At 33.6% G+C, this 19,988-nt stretch overlaps 1 protein-coding gene across 3 annotated transcripts in view; it reads left to right on the forward strand.

The window, feature by feature from the left end:
* U2SURP (U2 snRNP associated SURP domain containing) overlaps positions 1 to 16,969 on the forward strand; it is a 54,147-nt gene extending 37,178 nt beyond the window's left edge. For all 3 annotated transcript variants that reach the window (XM_055321745.1, XM_055321746.1, XM_055321747.1), the window contains 6 exons: positions 384 to 450; positions 4,689 to 4,848; positions 7,561 to 7,671; positions 9,961 to 10,079; positions 11,291 to 11,467; positions 12,577 to 16,969. In XM_055321745.1, coding sequence (XP_055177720.1) covers positions 384 to 450; positions 4,689 to 4,848; positions 7,561 to 7,671; positions 9,961 to 10,079; positions 11,291 to 11,467; positions 12,577 to 12,715 — 773 coding nt within the window. In that variant the 3' untranslated portion in view covers positions 12,716 to 16,969. The remainder of the gene's footprint in view (positions 1 to 383; positions 451 to 4,688; positions 4,849 to 7,560; positions 7,672 to 9,960; positions 10,080 to 11,290; positions 11,468 to 12,576) is intronic.
* Positions 16,970 to 19,988: the final 3,019 nt, after the last annotated feature.

A 19,988-nucleotide genomic window follows, 5' to 3' on the forward strand; every position in this document is an offset into this window, starting at 1 on the left:
TTTGGAGAAACCAGACTTTGATCCTCCTGTGATGCTTGACTTGCTAGATGCAGTTTAGACCTGCCTTTCCTACTTTTGGACATGTGTCCTTAGTGTTTATAATCTGTCGTTGTTAATATTTGTAGATTCTAATTAAATAAGTCTTACCATCCACTACAGAAATAAGAATGATAACATTACTTTCACTTCATGAATTTGAATAAAATTATAGGAGTAAGGAAAGAAATAAATTTAGTATGGAGAAATGGCTATTCAAAGAATAGATAATTGTAGATAACTTCTGTAATATAGACTTTAAATTCTAAAGCTGGGCTTCTATGCTACTGCAAAAATGCTAATTTACCTTATGGAATTACATCCTTTTTTTTTTTTCTTTCGTTCAGCTGTAACAACTTCTAAATGGGAGTTATTTGACCAGCATGAAGAATCAGAAGAAGAAGAAAATCAAAAGTAAGAATCTAAGTTTCGAATATACTTAGTTTCTTATTCCATATATGCTCCCTTTTTCATTAGGTATACTTGAAATAATAGTGAAGAGGAAAATTTCACTCTTAAAAAAACTTGAGAGGATCATTTTTAATTCGTCATTGTTTATCCAATGAATAAAGAGCTTTTGGTTTCTGGTCTTGATGGATCTGGTTTCTCTTTGCTTCTGAGTTGATTTTTCTATGCTAGGAGTATATAGTCTCACAGGGTAGTTACTAAATGGTCAGCTGCATTTATTTCAGATCTTTGTTAACAAGTATTGTTTGGCTCTGCAAAAAGTGATTTTTTAAATGTGAATGGGAAAGTTATGCACTTTTTATTTGGATTGTACTTTGCTAAGAAAAACATTGCATTATGGCCATTCTGTCATTTAAATATAAACATCTCAGAAGAACTAAATAATATAACTAAAGAATAAATAAAAGGAAAAAAAGCTTTAACATACAGAGAAATTATAATTTTGAATTTTGCTCTTTGATAATCACCCCAAGATTATTGTTTCTTTTTTAAGATTTTATTTATTTATTTGAGAGAGTGAGAGAGAGCCTGAGTAGAAGGAGAGGGAGAAGCAGGCTTCCCACTGAAGAGGGAGCCCAATGTGGGGCTTGATCCTAGGACCTTGGGATCATGACCTGAGCCGAAGGCAGATGCTTACCTGCTTAATCGAGTGAACCACCCAGGTGCCCCCTACCCTACCCCAAGATTGTTTTTGCATTAACATTGAATGTGATTATAGGAATACTGCTCCTGGTTTCTCCTGGCAAGTTTGTATTGGTAGATTTTAGGTAGAACTTGATACTGCTTTAAATCATTGCAGGGAACTTAATTTTATTAAATGGGAGAACAGATGAGTTCAGGAACACAAAGCAGAGGTTTCTGCTTTTAAAAAAAAAAAAATCTTTTTTTTTTTTATGGTTATCAAATGGGAAAGTGAACAAAGGAAAGTTTCTTTTAAGTCCCATTTGTATGGGACTTACGGATTCAGAAAATGGGTATTAGTAGCATTTAGATAGCTAAGGGAATGTGATTGATCAGCGTATGTGGGAGCACAATTTGATATGCGGAGGAAACTTGGCAGCAGTGATGTTTTCTAGAAACATTGGGATGGTCAGCAGCAATGATTATGACAAAATACTTGCAAAATGTAGATGTGGTTTGCTGGTGAAAATACTTCTCTATGGGTGTTTAGGAGTACAGGAATTGAGACAATCGAGTTTGCTTTAAAACAGTGCTTTAACCTTTTTTAATCTCTACAATATCATTATTAACATCTCTCACCATTGTAGCATCACTGGCTTAAAATAATTATGTGCATTTATGAGATAATTATTTAATTTAAGGGGAAAGAAGGTAGAGAAGGCCATTGCAGAACTTAGATATTTCTTCAGTTGGTTTTGTTTCTAAAGGTATTAACTTTTTTTGTATAAAGTTGGTATTTATGTTAATGTTTGGAATGTGACTGTATTTTAGTGTTGACAGAATAATCATGTTTATACAGTGAGGCCTGGATTACTGGAAATATAATTTTTATTTTTGATTTTTCTTAAGAGTTCCAAATAAATCATGATAACATAAAAATAACTTTATAAAAGTACAAAAGGAAAGAAAAGGTATATTTTCTCATGTAGAACTTTCTGGTCCTTGAAAATTTTCTATGCCCTACTACTGTCCTCTAGTGGCTGAATCCAAAATGCCATTTTGAAACTAGTAATTCTTTTTTTATGGCAGAAAGGGAATTTAAAAAATATAGCCCTAGTATTATTTTGTAGAAAACTTCCAGATACTAATTTAATTTCATTTATAGTGAATATTGTATGGTTTTATAGTCTTGAATTTCCATTTCCTTAAAAGAGTAAGATGAAGCTGTGATGAGATCTGAACCTAGAACTGGTAACTAAGAGCTAAAGTCAAAACCAATTAGAACAGACTGCTTGGGCCCTGAAAAATTAAAATAGCAATTGTAAAATGAATATGTATTTTAGATTATCAAATGTAGCTCACTTTAAAAGTAAATATGGTTAATGATTCGTGTCTTGCCATCTAGATTTTTTCTCTGTATATGGAAAACATGTATTCTCTATTTTAAACATAAATTGTATAATACTGCACATACTATTCCAAGACTCCATTTTTCACTTAAATGTCATGGGCATTATTCTGTGTCAATCTGTAGTTAATCTCTTCTATATTTATCTGTAGTTGAAAGCATTCAGGGAAGTGTACAAAGATGTTAATTAAGGAATATTTGAATTTGAAAAAAATTTTTGAAAAATTGTAAATAACAAGCTGGAATTGGTTAATTCATTTCCATTGCATAGATACCACAATTTAATTAATTATGTTTTATCCTTTTTGAGTGACTCTCTCCAGAATAATCCTCCAGCAAACCTCTGTATTTATACATACACATGCATATAGTTTAACCATTTAAAAGCATCTGGAACACTTGCAAAAAATTTATGCACCATAAAAGACAATTGTGATTAAAAAAATTAACTAAAAACTGCATTTAGGAAGTTTCTGATAAATTAATGAGAAGTGTTATAAAATATTTATTTCTAAAAAGAATATAGTTTTTAAGTGATTTGCTTTTACTATTTTCTTCTTTAAGCATTGTAGTAGGTTGTACCTTTATGTGGTACTAATGATTTGTGGGGCTCTGAGAGTATAAAGTTTGTAAAGCATTTTAGAAATGTTCTGGAAAGCCTTTTAGAAATGTTACCTTTGGGTAAGAAATTACAAAGCTAGTAGCATAGTCTTCTCTTAGTACCATGTTTCTGATTCTGAATTGCCAACACTTTTTATCTGCCTTGCTTAAAATTTTCTCATCAGAGTGTGAGTTCTTTTATCAGTCTCTCAAATAATTTTTTGGAAAGAATTTCTTTATAATTACTTTTACATTATTATGAATAATTTTAAATATGTACTGAAAGGATTCCTACTTCGGCAGAATGTGTTTAGTACCCAAATACCAACAAATAAGGTTCATATATTAAAGGGAAAATGGCATGTTTTCTAGGCTGTGCCAGTAATGTTAATGTCACAGTATTATTTGAAAAAGGAATTTTGTTTGCATATACGTGAATATTCTGAGTTTATGTGTGAATGACTTGTTTTGCACAGATTTGACATATGTACACACCAAAGCCCTGTACCAGAGCATACAACTTTTTTTTAAATTTTTTTATTTTTTTATTATTTTATTATTTTTTTTTATTTTTTTTTAAAGATTTTTATTTATTTATTCATGAGAGAGAGAGAGAGAGAGAGAGAGAGAGAGAGGCAGAGACAGGCAGAGGGAGAAGCAGGCTCCATGGAGGGGGCCCGACGTGGGACTCAATCCTGGGACTCTAGGATCACGCCCTGGGCTGAAGGCAGGCACTAAACCGTTGAGCCACCCAGGGATCCCACAACTTTTTTTTTTTTTTTTTTTTTAGTGTCTTCATTTATGTTTCAGGAACATTTTTTCAATCCTAGTCTAGCAATGAAGACCACCAACTTTGCACACAGTTGCTTGCCCGTTTCCACTATACTGCTTCTGGAGGGATAGCAGATTTTTTCTTCTTTGTATCCTTACTCATGGTAATCACTTAGTTTTTCATATTCTTCTTATCTGATGTACAACCAGTACAATTTTCAGAATCAACTCTGTTATGAGTACTAATGTATGATAATATTTAAAATTTGTACATTGCTTTATTCCTGGGGTTATGTGCTAATTAGATAAGGTCTTTACATGCTACCTCGTTTCATAGTTAACTGTATGACACAAACTCATGTATTTTCTAGTGTGTGGCTCTGCTGAAGAAGGAGTAATAAATGTTTGGCTTTTTTAAGGATAAACTTCCTGAAATTGAACTGGAAAAGTATGGGGAATCATTGTCTAATATTCGTTTCACTTAACACTGTAAGGAAAGTTTGTTGCTGAATGAAAGGCACACAGATAACATCAACATACACAGAATTCTTTTAAGTGATTATGTTGAAGTTTAGACTTTTTAGTGGAAGAAACATGAGAGTCTTAGGAAAATTGCTTGTTATTTGGTAAAATACTTTATGGAAATGTTTTAGTGATGAATTGGACTCATCTGTTTTGTCAATATTATTTATGGTCTAAGGTAGTAAAATATAAAAAAGCCAGACTGTAAAATGTAACATTTTTTTCTGCCTTGACATACGATATATTCTGCTTATTTCCAAAGTCAAGAAGAAGAAAGTGAAGATGAAGAAGATACTCAAAGTTCCAAATCAGAAGAACATCATTTGTACTCTAACCCAATCAAAGAAGAAATGACTGAGTCCAAGTTTTCTAAGTACTCTGAAATGAGCGAGGAAAAACGAGCTAAACTTCGTGAAATTGAGGTTAGTATTGCAGTGAAGTTGAAACTATACTTCACTGGTCCTCTATCACTTTTCCACTGACCTAAGTTCCCCTCTTGGCATCATTCCTTTGCATGCTGTTCTCTCTGCCGAGAAATCTTTATACCAGCTGACTTCTAATAGGCCTTTTAGTTTAAGCATCCATTCTCTCCTGCTATCCTTCTTTTACACTTCTGCATTTGCTTACCTCTTTTTACTTTCTCTTGTGATTTTACATGTATTGTGGCTTGTGTTTTATTTCTCTGTTCTTAGCTTGCTTGTTTAATGTCTTCTTCCCTACTAGGCTGTGATTTACAGGAGGAAAGGGCCATGTCTGTTGTCTGTTCATCATCATTAATACAGTATCTGGCACATAGGAGATCCTCTGAAGATACTAATTCTTCTAATGAATAGATTACATTTGGCATTATGAAGTCCCATTACATTTGAGTGTGCATAGTATGTAACAAGGAAAAGTAAGATATTTTCTGGCATTCAGGTTATGTGTACATTTTATGACAGTGGGTCCATTTTAAGTGCCTGCATCCTTTTGTGATGGGGAGAGTGAGCATTAAGTGGGACTTAACAGTAAGAAGAGGAAAAACTTATGGGAATGAGTCCAAACTATCTCAAGCAGATTTTTCCCTCCCTCAATCCCCTCTTCGTTTTCAGTGCCTTTTTTTTTTTATTACCAAAAATAGTCAGACATATCAGGAAAGTCTGTTGTAATGGAAACCTTCCTCATTCCTTGCCCCAAGGAGAAACATTCCTGATAAATGTTGGTATAGCTAGCAGTCAGCCAGTCTCAAAAGTGTATATCAGAGTGTATTTTAGGTCTTTATCTGTTAATTTAATTAACAGTATTTTGCATGCCTACTATGTGTCAGGATTCTTCCTCTTACTACTTTATAATATCTACCATAGTAGTTACCATATTTCCAGTTCTCTAATCACTGTTGGGCTGTTACAGGTTTTTGCCCAACTCTTTCTTGGATATCACCAAGCCAGAATGTTAACAGGGAAAGTATTTTTTTTCTTTTAAGATTTTATTTATTCATGAGAGACATGGAGAGAGAGAGAGAGAGAGATAGCGGCAGAGACATAGGCAGAGGGAGAAGCAGGCTTCCTTCAGGGAGCCCAATGCAGGACTCAATCCCAGGACCCCCGGGATCACACCCTGAGCCAAAGGCAGATGCTCAACTGCTGAGCCACCCAGGCGTTTCTAAAAATATTTTCTTGATAATGAAGTTACCCCTTTTAAATGCCAAAACAGACTGTTGGATAGTTTTTAAATGTTATGTTTCCTTATTGGCTTAACGAGAAGAAAACCACATAATTTGGCTTTTTGGTAACTTGCATGGTTTTTGTGAACATTATTATTTCCACACTGTATCTATATATGTGTGTGAGAGAGAGAGATACACATCTACATACACACATTTCCATACTTCCTGTGCTCCTTAATAATCTGGCCTCTCCATTGTTACTCAGTGCTTGTTTCTCCTGTTCTTTTAGTGCCTACCTCTCACAACTTACTACCCTTTTGAGATTTAGATGGTGAACCAAATCCCTAATTTTCAAACCTAGGTCTTGGTTTCATTTTGAATTTTTTTTTTTTTTTTAAGATTTTGTGTATTTTTTTGAAAGAGAGAATGAGCAGGGAGAGCAGCAGAGAGAGAGGGTAAAGCAGGCTCCCAGCTGAGCAGGGTCCTGGGATCATGACCTGAGCTTAGGTAGACACTTAACCAGCTGAGCTACCCAGGCACCCCTTGGCTTCATTTTAGAGTTACCTAATTCTTCTCCATTGTTTACTCTGAGATTTAGTTGTGTGGAATAAAGATTCACTACTGGTGGCAAATTTGAACTAGAACTCAGGGCTCATGAGATTCATTCCTGTGCTCTTTCTGCCCCTGTATTTGATCCAGGATCCATGTTCTCTCTACCTCTGCCTCCAGCATCCTCTAAGTTCTTGTTCTTAGTCCTTCTATGTCCTTCCTTAGTTCAATAAGGAATATATATGTGTGTGTGTGTGTGTGTGTGTGTGTGTGTGTATACACATATATATAAAGTCATTGTTATAATGTGTTGTCATATTACTGTATATTATTACAGCATATTGTATACTGTAGTTTTTCTTTTGAAAGCTCTTCTATAAATATATTGTAATAAAGATGTCTATAGTTGAACATTGATTGCCCTGTATTATAAACAGTGAAACCTTTAAACTCTGCAGCTCTGTATTTGGTCCTACGTGAACTGTAAAGAATGCTGCTTTAAAAAAATTATTTATCTTCTTGTGTTCTGCCTGCTGTCCTGTTTTGTTGGAGGTGTGCTTGCATTTAGCAACCTTGCCTTTCACATTTGGGGAGCCATATAGCAAATTCATTATCATTGTGTTGAGATAATAAGTAGGTTCTTAAGGGCATGAGCTGCAGTTTGTGGGTTTTTGAGTCATCTCATGTGACTGTGCAGATAGCATATGGGCCCATGTCTGATCACTTGGATTCTGCATAGTTGGGCTCATCTAGCAAGTGGTCCTCCCATGAAGGAGCTTTATGTTGACTGAGTCCTAATCAGTTACTGCTTTGCTGTGTTTATAATTTTCTTTTTTAAAACATTTATTTCAAAGAAAAAAAAATTTTTTAAAGGAGCAAAGCACTGCTTGAAAAGCTACAGTGATGAAAATATTTATTTTTAAAATGTCTTATTTCACAGCTTAAAGTCATGAAGTTTCAGGATGAATTGGAATCTGGAAAAAGACCCAAAAAACCAGGCCAGAGCTTTCAGGAGCAAGTAGAACACTACAGAGATAAACTTCTTCAACGAGTAAGGAATAATAATGCATTTTCCAAAGATATTTGTTTGACTACCTACAATATTGATATATTGGTATACTTAAGGAAAAGTATATCTCATTACATCCTTTGATGTGTAAAATGCTGAATACTGGTAGACAATTAGGAACATTTGAAATTTGATATTTTACTATTATTCCAACTTGGAAAAGGGTCTTAGAGCAACAGATGCAGTTTTATTCTGGATATACTACCTCAGGACTAGAAAATCTGCTAAAAGTATGCTTTCAGAATTAAAAGGCCTGATATGAAGCATCAGCATTTGTTGTGACGGTAAAACACCAGCAGCCTTCAGAAGTGGCACAAAGACAAAGATGGAGTTAATTTAGGAAGCTCTATTAGGACTCCTTTTCCATTGTTTCTGAAGAAGGACACCAAGTGGTAGAAATACCTCATCAGTGAATTTTAAGCCTCGTATTCTTTATGCATAAAAAACATGTAGCGATATACAGAGAATTTTAAAACAAGGAAGCCCACATATTAATTGTTGGAAGAATCCAGGAATTTTATTGGGACTGCTCTTAATTTTTATCTGTATCTTGACTGTCATTACAAAGAAAACTACATAGAGAAAAAGAGAACAACAAGCTAGAACAGAACTTAGAATCAATAAAGCTATTAACAGCGAACTGGTGATGGGAGCAGTATGGTAAAAGACCTTTAGCGCTGCACAGCGCCATTCCTGGTGCAGCCCTTTGTTGTGTACTCCTAGACAAGGCACTGAGCCTGTATTTCACTGTGAAACTAAGTTGATAGTCTCAATTTTGCAGGAGTGTGAGATAATAGCTACTATTACTCTTTTATTGGATTAAATTGTTTAAAATATTTCACGTATTTTAACTAGTTTAATTCCTATAAATTTATTAAACAGGAAAATATATCCAGATTACTAGAGGAAGACAGTGTCCTCTATATTACTCTTTAATTCTGTACTCTGTGTTTTATTTCAAAAAAAGAAAATGAGATTTTTAAAAAGATCTGTACTCCATGAGTCCCTTTGGAATTGATGGCAGGTATTTGATCTGCATGGAAGACTACACCTTGAGATACTTACTGATCCTGATGGTGGTAATGCATGTATTATCATTTTAATCTCTTTGCATTCCACAATTGTAACTGGAGAGGAGGATGTGTTTCTTGAAGGTATATACCAGAGGTCAGCAGACTCATCACCACACAGGCCATCACCTCATTTTAAATGAGCTTAATGGAACACAGCCATGCCCCTTCACTTACGTATTATCGATAGTGGCTTTTGGCCTATTGTGACAGAGGTGAATCTTGGAACAGACTGAATGTGGTCCACAGAGCAGAAAATATTTACTGTATAGTTCTTAACAAAAAATATTTGCAGCTTCTGGGATAGGCTTTTTATCAGCTACCAGATAGCTTTCTTCATGCATACAAATCTTAGAGAAATTAAAGTCCTGTTAATGAAGAACTAAGTTGGCTTTGTGAGTTCATTTGCTGTAGCTACTCCTTTACTTATATTATTAACAAATAATTTCAAGTGAGGAATGGCAATTGTAGCAGTGGGAGTAGGCAGGTAGGTCATCTTTCTGGTTTATATAATTGTATAATCATGTGGTCAGTACTTTTATAAATTAGGATTTAAAATTTCCAATAAAAATGGTAGTTGTTACTAATAAGATCTTCTGATGGATGATTAATGTGACTATTTTTCCTATTCAGTCTATTGCTTTGGAGAGAACTCTCTTGATTAAATCAGTGTGCTATAGAATCGCTCCTTACTGACTGTTCTGTTGTAGTCTATGATAGAAAGGCCAATGTATTGTTGGCTTTTTCGTTTTTTCTTTTGTTATTTTAGTGGAAGGACAGAGTTAGTAGTTAAGAGCCCTGGCCCTACAGCTTGGACTCAAATCCTGACTACACCGTCCAGTGTGACTATGAACATGGTACTTAATCTTCCTGAGTCTCATTTTTCATCTCTTGAATGAGGATAATAGTAATATTTCTAAAGATGTTTTGAAGTATTACATGAAATGGTATATAGAAAATTGTTTAGTAATTATTTGGTCTATGATAGGGATTCAACAACTGTTTAGCTGCTGTCACTGGTATTATCACTCAGTATAAGTAGAAGAAATAACTAGTTTTCCTGGAAGAGTAGGTATTTTTAAAACAATGTTATTATACCTTTAGTAGTGATTTAAAAAGTAGTTAAAATATTATTGCATAAATGAGATTAGCCCAGATTGGTATTTTTTTAATGACTAAATATTCTTTCTTTAAAAAACAGGAGAAAGAGAAAGAATTAGAAAGAGAACGAGAAAGGGATAAAAAGGATAAAGAAAAATTGGAATCTCGATCCAAAGACAAGAAAGAAAAAGATGAATGTACTCCAACAAGGAAAGAAAGGTATACATTTCTCATTTAATACTTACACTGCTTTCAAGTTTTGGAATAATGTTTAATTTTGTAATCTTTTCATCCCTGAGGCCAACAAACTGGAAAAGCATTTTTTTTTTCATGATAAACATGTTGGGCTCCTGCCTGTAAGAGGCGGAATTAACTGAGAAATGGGACAGTTAGTTGGCACTTTGTTAATTGGGACATCATCCCATTACATGGTTCATATGGTACCTTAGCCTTAGTTAAGTGCAAGAATTCAGTTACCATATTAGATATCAAACCTAAGGTTTAAATAACTAAACAGGCTTGCTACATCCTCCTTGTTGCTCCAGTATAAGCTTTTCTTCTGTGCTGAGGCTGCTGCCTTTGTAACCTTGAGTCTCCCAATCCTGTCTAAAAGCAGTTTGTGTACATAAGCCATAGGGACTCGCTCCTCACTTTAAGTCTTCATTCTAATCAAAATCGTTTCTCTTTTAGTTTTTATTTTCACATTTCCTAAATATCTCATTTAATAGAATTGCTTTAGTTAACTGAGATTTTCCTAATAACCAAGTGAATGCAAATAAATAAATTCTGGCTTAGTTACTCTACAGGTAATTACAAATAACATAGGTATACTAATTGGTTAAATGCTGAAGTTACCACTTGTTTGTTTTTTATATTTATTATTTTGTTATACTGTGAGATTCATAGAAAAGTTGCAAGGATAGTATAAATAATTCCCAGATATCCTTCACCCATATTCTCCAAATGTTGAAATATTTCTACTTCTGCTTAATTTTACCCCCTTCTTTTTCCCTCCTCCCAACCATTTAAGAGTAACTTGCCAAATGATGTGCTGTTTTCTTATATAACCACAATAAAAGTTACAGATTGGAGGGTTAACCTTAAGAAAACACTGTTATCTAACCAGAGACCTTAATGAAATTTTATCCATTGTCCCAATCTTATAGCTAAAGAATATCCAATTAGTTGAATCCAGTTTTTGTTTTGGTCAACCTATCTTTAAGACTTTCTTGTTCTTTATAAAGGGCTTTGAATGTTGTTGTATATAACATTAACAAGGCTAATGAATGTTGTTGGATATAACATTAACAAGGTTAATGAAAATAAAGTTAGTGTAAACTGATAGGAATTAATAGCTAATTTAGTAGAAGGAAAATGAATACCTGATCCTCTGCTCACTTACGGAATATTTTGGGGGCTTTGTTCCATAGGAAGAGGCGACACAGCACATCCCCTAGCCCATCTCGCAGTAGCAGTGGTAGACGAGTGAAATCCCCTTCACCCAAATCGGAACGATCAGAGCGTTCAGAAAGATCTCATAAAGAGAGCTCACGGTCCAGGTCATCTCACAAAGATTCTCCTAGAGATGTTAGCAAAAAGGCCAAAAGGTAAATGCAAGTTATTTTTTTGTAATATTTCAAATGCCAGTTTCCTTGTCATTCTACCAGTTTTTGAAAATAATTTGGCTGGCAGCCATTTTTTAAGGGCTTTAGAAAACCAGAGAAGTATACTTTCATTTTAGATTATTCCTTCCCACCTCCCTACCCTAGTCTTCTCATGACTAAAGCACAAGAAGGCTTCCAACAAGTAAAGACCAGCCAAGAATTTTAAACATTATATCCAGTGTTTTATGTGGACTAGATATAGCTGCTTTTACTTTTCATTCTGTTCTTCAGTTCCTATAGAATATTCTTTGATTTTTGTCAAGGCTGAGAGAAAGATAACATTACTCTCTTCCTCCTGCCCCTGCATCTTATTAGCAGGTTCTTGGGTAGAGACTTGTGGAAATAAATACGATTCTTCAGTGGGTAATTTAGTGTTATATACTTTTTTCCTTATAGTTCCAGAAAAATGGTTAAGAAATGTTTTATTCATTTGGTGTTATATAGTGGAATTTTCCTGAGAACTAAAACTGCTTTGTATCCTAAAAATTTATTTTTGTGAGCATTTCTAATAAAATTTTTATAAAATAAATTTTTCCTTTTCTTATGGCACTTGTTTTGGTAATGTTCATGAACTATACTTACAGAATTATGGTATCTTAAATGATTGCCTTGAATGATACGCAATAGTCGGTGTTTTTTCCTTCAAGATAGGCTGCAATGCTGCTGTGTTTTAAAAATTTTGTGAATGATCTTAGATGCCATTTTGAACTTTATCTTGTAGATTTAGAGGTTCAGACTTTGGGGCATATTGGTAACCTGGGGAGCTTATTAAAAATGCAAATTCCGAGTCCTTACCTCTTGGGATTTTGATTAAATAGAGCAGTGGTAGGTCTCAGGAATCTGTCTTTTTAAGCAAGCACACTAATAATCATTGATTGTGCATAGGTGGTACAAAATTGTGTGTGTGTAAAGTAGGCAAAGTATAAATTCAGAAAGTTTACAACCTTTTTTATTTCTGACTTTCATTGCGCTCTCTTAAAGATCATTTTAGATAATTAAAGGATAGTCCATTTTGATTATATGACTTTGATAAACTGTTTTTGTTTCCTCAGATCACCATCTGGCTCGAGGACACCTAAAAGGTCTAGGCGATCACGGTCTAGATCCCCTAAAAAGTCAGGGAAAAAGTCCAGATCCCAGTCCCGATCTCCACACAGGTCTCATAAAAAGTCAAAGAAAAACAAACACTGACATAAATTTTTAAGATGCTGTCACTTATTGGAAATGCAGTTTTGTTTTGTGCCTGAATGGTCTGTTTTTGTTTTTTTTTTTAAAAAAAACAAAAAATCAAAGAGCATTCCTGGATTTTTTGTTTATTTGTTTGTGAATGCATGTGTAAACTCATGAGTAACTGCATCTGTAGACCTGTCATTGTTTTATATTGTATAAATTACTTTCGTTGTGGCTGTTTCTCAAGATGAAATTTTTATTGTGCTAATGAATTTCATCAGAAATGTGTATAATGGATCTGCTGGCAGTAGTAGTATTTTGTTTTAGGATGTTGTGACTTAGCAAAAATAATACAGATGTCTTCCCCCCTTTTGTAGCTTTGACAATTTGAATTAGATTTCAAATAAAATCTGAACAGAAAACTATAATGTTGTTTTTTTGCCCTATTGGTGACATCAAGTCCCTTAAAGTCCTACTAAGTGAGTTTAGCACTTCTGTTGTGTTTCTTATACTTAATGCACTTTATAAGCTCCATTGTTCAAGTAGCTAAAGTTTTATATTTACCAAGATGACTATCAAAATTAAGGGACCTGAGACTCCTATTAGGTAGGGTTGCCAACCAACTTTTTCAATGAGGTTATCTTGGGTAATAGTAGTACCCAGAGATCAAAAGACTAGGGAAAGGTGTCATGGTCTTTTTTGTTAATGGAATGCCTGGCTAAAACATTTTTTCTTTCATCAAAGAAGCAATATGATTTCAGTATACTCAGCCTATGTCCTGAGCAACTACTTATTTTTAGGGAAAAATTTAATCTCCATCTTTTGATTTCATCTTGTATCATGAAAGAAGTTTATTTATAAAATAAATTTTCTAACAAGAGTTGGCCATAGAAGTTTTTTATATGATAATTGCCCTTTTATAGCTCTTGGTAGGTTATCTTTCAAACACTGGTATCAGTATATTTCTACAAAGTTCTGTTTAAAGCACCTAGTTTTTTGTTTTTTCAAGAATTGAGTTTTAGGTTTAGTTTAAGTAAAGCTTAAAAGTATAAATAGCTTTCAGGAAACTTAACATCTAATGGTTTGTAAATTCAAGGTGCAAAAAGTTGATTTAAACAATTTGCAGAGTTAAAATCTGGTTTATAATGGGAATAAAATTGCTACAGTGTGAGGAAGAAATAAGAAAACTTGTATAATGTTGATCATAATATTGCTATCAATATAATGTCATAAAGGGTTATGTAGACTTGAACTGATAATACTACTATTTGTGAATCTTTCAGTTTTTCTAGACACTTTATGCTGTGGTTTGATGTCCCCCTTTCATCCCCACCCCCTTAATAGAGAAAGTAGAAAACCATTATAATAAGTGGTTGTTTTGAGCAACCTTTTAAAACTATATTTTCATGTAATTTTACTTGATGTTGCCTAGTTACAAAATTACGCTGTACCAATGATTTGGGGAGGAGGTTTATTACCTGAGCAGTGAGGCGTGCTATTTCCAAATTGGGGAAAACCTACAGCAGCTTTACAAATGAGCCAATCAGATTATTTGACTTAATAGTTCTTATCAACATGCAATAATGTTTGAAAGTTATTCCCTTATTGTTCACTCTTGTTTGACCATAATGTTAGGGAATGTTAATTCCTAAATGTTGCTCAGAATAATTAAACATGAACACTTGGTGCTGGTTTTTAAAAACCTACAGATACAGCCATTTTTAAAGTAACATGCTTTTTTTCCCTCTGTTCATTGCCTGGAGGGAGGGGAATTTTATATATTACCTTTCTGTGCAAAAATAATGTTGAGTTGCTAGTGATTTGGGCATTCCATCATTAGTTGGTATCTAGTATAGCTTAGAAATAATTGATCAGGTAATGTTTTTTTTCCAGTCAAGTTACAAGGAATGCTTATTTCTCTCCTTTTAAATTAAAAAAATATATATCCTGGAGAAGGAGGGGTGAGAGTAGAAATTGTTAGGTCAGTTTTGAGTGCTTATTTGTAGTATTTTTGCTACTGTAATGGAATTTAGCAGTTCTTTTAATTTGGATCCAGATACAACAAATATCTTACAGAGGAAAAGACTGGCTTCCTTTTGGGGAGGTGGGTGGGGATTGCTTAGGCTTGATAGAGTATGTAGTCTCTAAAGTTTGCTAATGTGTGTATTAGATTATATTGGATTTTTTTCTGGAATTGCAAATGGTATTGTTGCATAGGTTATTTCCAGTCTTAGTGAGAAAATATGTAGAGTAGGTCTGTTTAATTCTTCATGGATTCTATGAAAGTTTAACAGGATGAGAAATTGGTGAATTCTAAGGTGGGAGATACTTTACCATTTTTTAAAAATAGCATATTATTCATTTGTTTTACATCTAAAGAACACTTCATTAGATAGCAGAATTTCTACAAGTTGACTAAGATTTTTGTAGGGTAACTTCCTAGTTAGGGGAAATACCATGCTCCAGCTCTGTAATAGATGGTTATTATGCTCTACCAAGTAAGAAGAAATCCTCTGTTAACCTACTCTTCTTACAAAGGGCGTGGCTTAAACTCTACCCTCTATCCTAACATAAGAAACAGGGATTTCTTACCAGGTTAATACCATTTAGTCTCCTTCTCCTACACTGAGAGAAAGTAAATAAATGGTGGTCTGTTTCTTACCAAAGAGAGACCTATGATTGAAAAGGATCATGTTTGTTTATCTTTTCTTTGACATTGTATTTCATTATTACCATTAGTAAGCATATGGACATTTCTAAACTGTAACATGTTGAGAAGTTAGAGATTAAAGAACTCAAACAACAAAAAGTCCTGACCCAAAAGAATGCTTTTATGATGCTCAGATTGTTGTTGGCTTTTCTGCTAAAGTTTGCAGAAATTACTATACACTGACCTAATTTTTCTTTATTGCAGACCATTCCTGTGAGCTAACCCTGAGACTTTTATCCCAATTAAAGAATCTTAGAAGAAATACTTGCTTATGACTTCTGTATTTTCCCCCAATTTTAATATTCTTGAAAATATTTTTAAGTAGTTCTAATCATGATTTAAATTTATTAGACATTTTCTCACACATTTGCCTTTGTGATCACATAAATTCTGACGTTATATGGCCATGATAATAGCCTATCATTATGATTATTAAAACTGAGAAAAAATAAATCCCTGTATTGCCAAAGTGATGTAAGCTATTCTAATGACCACAACAGTGTGATTTCCTCAACAGAGAATGTTGTTTTTAAAAATAAATAGTACCGCTTTTCTAAGACTGTGCATTTATGAAATAGCTTTTTTCTGTTTCCTTTTATACTTTAATGGAAAAGCTAGTTACAGAAAATACAGTTCAGATAGTATTGAAGACACTAGTATAAAAGAACATGTGACTGTAAAAACTCACAAAGTGCTTGGTTTCTTTGTATTTCACATGCAGGTTTTAGGCAGATTGTAGGGGTATTTAATTTGTTACCCTTTTGGCTTTCTTTCCTCCATTTTTGTCATCAACTTCCCAGGACTTAGATATCCACAAATGCAGATCCCAGGGGAAGTGTTGTGATGATAGACTGAAAGGTGGGAATGTGCTGCTGTTCAGAGTGAGCCATGTTCCATTGTTGAAAATTCAATGCCTCAGTGTTTATTCAGTACCACCTCATGGAGCTTCAGTGTAAATGGATTATGTGTATAATTGGTTATTTATATAGTTTTGTAGATCTATAGATAAAATGCCCTCAATCATTTTCATGTAATTGTGCTTGGAGTATTTGTTTTATCCTTTTTACTTCAGCAGGCTCCTGTACGTTATATCTCTGGTGATTTGAAATATCAGGAAAGACAGTTTTTCAGGAATGAGAATAATATAGTTGAACTCAGCTCAGCTGAAATCTTTTGCAGCAAGACAATTTCTTTTGGGTGAACTGATTCCATAATTTAGTTACTCTTGATGTAAGGATTAAGTTTATTGTGGAGCTGCTTTCCAGACTGTCACTTTATAGTTTTTCTACATAAAGATTATATAGTTGCAAAGGTTGTGGAATTTCCCTTTTGTTGTTGTTTTTTGACTTTTAATTACTTTAATAAAAATATGTTGTTTTCATAGCAAACTTTAGCCTGTTCATGTAATTTTTCTTCATGTAGTTTTTCTAATACAAGTCCAGTAAACCATGTCTGGTTATCAGCAGCTTTCTCTCAAGTGGAATAAGTGATGTGTCACATTTATCAGTTGTAGCTAAAATGTTACATTTTCTATGTTTAAACTCTAATAAAATATTTTCATGATAGATGATTCTCTTGATCAGGAAATTTTATTATTGGTTTCCCCTTTTTTGAAGAGTTATTTTGTTCCACCTTATTTCGTTGGGGAAGATTTCATAAAAAACATAGAATGAACATTCCAAATATCTATCAACCTGCATATATGTATCTCCGAATGTTTTCTTTTTAAAATTGAACATAACCACAATATCATTACCTTAAAAGTAATCCTTTTGTTTCTTTTAAAGTTTTAAAGTTTTTAATTGTGGTAGAATTGTCATACAGAATTTACCATCTTAACCATTTGGGGGTGTATAATCCAGTAGTGTTAAGTGTGTGTTCACATTGTGCAACCAGTCTCCAGAATTTTTCATTTTACAAAATTGAAATTATAACAATAAGCAACTCTTCATCTCCCTTCCACCCTGCAACTATTTTACTTTTTATTTCTGGGAGTGACTACTCCAGATAAATACGTGGAATCATACAGTATTTGTCTTTTTGTGACTGGCATAATTCACTTAGCATAATAATGTCCTCAAGATTCATCCATGTGGTAGCATGTGCATTAGTTCTTTTTTTAAAACTTACTTTTTCTTTAAAGTTTCTCCTATTTCCTTACAGAATTTGAAAAGGATTTTCCCAAATGGCACATTAGCATTTTCTATTTTGAGTAAAAACTTCAAAAGAAAACAAAGTAATACCAAGTATATATGCCAACCACTCCACACCACATTCTTTACCATTTTTATCACTTTTTGTGCTGTTCTTTTTAATGGTTAGTATAATTTCATATTTACATTTCATAGCATGGGGTACAAAGTATACTTTCAAAGCAAGCTGTGTGACTTTGAAATTGTATTAATGACCATACTCATGCTTTTTTTTTCTTTCTTTTTTTTTTTTTTTAGTTTTATTTATTGCCTGCTGAAAATAAAACTTTGGCATTTAATAAACACAGTGTTTGGATTAGATACTCATTTGCCACAAAGAAGAAAAAACCTATTCTCATTTAAGTTATTTTATCAAGAAAACACAGAGCTTCAAACTGTTCAAGGAACTTGCGTTTTGATTTTTAAACGAGATACGGCATGACTAGAGTGGAGGAAAAGGAGGAAGAGCTTGGGGCTGTGGAGTCCTCTTTGGACTGGAATACCAGCTCTTCCCTGCCACTAGTTGTGTCATGTTTCAGAATCTAATTTTCTCACATATAAAATGGGGAATAACCTTGGGTGTTTATCCTAAGAGTGAAATCACATGTAAGTCATGACACATGGTTGTCACACAGTGGTATTTAAAATTAACAGTATTTCTGAAAGCTAATGATGGAAACATCTTGTAACTAAAATAAAACGGTAACTCTACAATTCCATAGCACTGTAATAGAATATATAAACTTACATTGGGGATATGTTGGTTTATTGCATATTGAATATCAGTACATATACTGCTGTCCCAGTTGTACGATATGACATTTAATTGTTAATCCCCTTTAAGAAAAAAATTTATTAACTAAGTTTTAAAAAATACTTCTTAAAAAAATAAATAAAAAATACTTCTTAGTTGTCACTTATTGTAGAGCTCTGTGATCAAAGTTTCTGAAAGGAAGCCCATAATTTAGGAAAATCTAAGTGTGAACAATTTTAAATATGGTATATGGGGGAAGGAGCATGGAAGATAGTATAAAATGTGATGAAGTACTGGATTTTTTGCCCTAGTTCAGAGAAAAAAATCTATAAGAAATCACAAATTACCTGAAGTGAGCAGCCATGTGGAAATTTTCACAAGGTGAGTGGATAGAGAACAGTATCCTGAGAGAAGATGAAGGAGAGGGTTAGTGATGTGAGTGGACTTGAACTCTTGTGTTTTGTGTATATTTGCGTGTTACAGTTGGTATTTTCAGATTATGCAGGGATAATACATTTAGGGTAATGTACCTAAAAAAGACTGGAGAGCTGAAACTATGGAATTTGAAAAGGAAATTACATTTTAAATTCTGCTCAGAAATAATGGCTTGTAGTAATGGCCTCGGGACGTTTGTAAATTTGGAGTTCTTGCAACTGCACAAACATGAATCTGGAAGAGCAAAACTGATTCAAAACACTATTTGGTCTTCCATAAAGCTGAAACATTGAAATTGAAAAGAATAAGCACCTCACTATACATTGGCTACCTTTGCAGCTAAATAGCCCTATTACATGAAGTGCTATTAGATGATTTTTCTATGTTACAGTGTATTTTGTTTTATTGCATTGCAATAGCTATTAGGTGTGAGCAGTTGGTTAAGAGCATTCAGGAAAATGTGTATTGGATGGTTTTTGGCCATGCTAACATTTTATTAAAGCATCTGCCAAACTGTCCATTTACTTCTGGAAAAGTAAACTTTGGTTCTAATATATAGGCCTCCCTCACAGAGTGTTGTGAGGTATCAAAACTCAAATGGTGTTCTAAGTCGATTTTTAATCTTTATATTCTCCCATCACATTTGGCTAATGTGAATTTCAACTCTCAAATCACATACTATGTGTACCGTTGGGTGCTATTTTATAGGGTGCTTATCTACAACTTCTGATATATCCCATCTTATTTTAAAAATATGTCCTCCCCAGAAAAATCTGTAGCATGTCCAACTCTGTGCCAAATACTATATATGTGTAGGTGCCACCCGGCAGAAATATCACTCATCAAGTACTTAAGAGGCATCAACCTCTAAAAATACTGGTTTAATTCTGGATTGATTGCCCTAAAAGCATGCTTTAGTTTACTTAAATAGCAGGTGTTAAGTCTTTAAGCAAGGAATGATCTGTTTATCTGTTTTCCTGACTCACATGGAAATTGTCAAACCCCCTCAGAATATTCTTTATTTGCATGTATTTTGTAGTTAAACCTAGTATATTCTTTGCCTATTACATAATAAAACTATGACTAAATGTATGAAGAATGAGAGAGGTTTGGTGCTGAGAAAGAATTATTCTGCCTACTGTGTATTTCAGAGCTTATAATACTGTTTGTGATAAGGTGCAGAGTTCAACTATCTAGATTTGT

The sequence above is a fragment of the Nyctereutes procyonoides genome, unplaced genomic scaffold (assembly GCF_905146905.1).
Source record: "Nyctereutes procyonoides isolate TBG_1078 unplaced genomic scaffold, NYPRO_anot_genome, whole genome shotgun sequence".
Taxonomy (NCBI): Eukaryota; Metazoa; Chordata; class Mammalia; order Carnivora; family Canidae; genus Nyctereutes; species Nyctereutes procyonoides.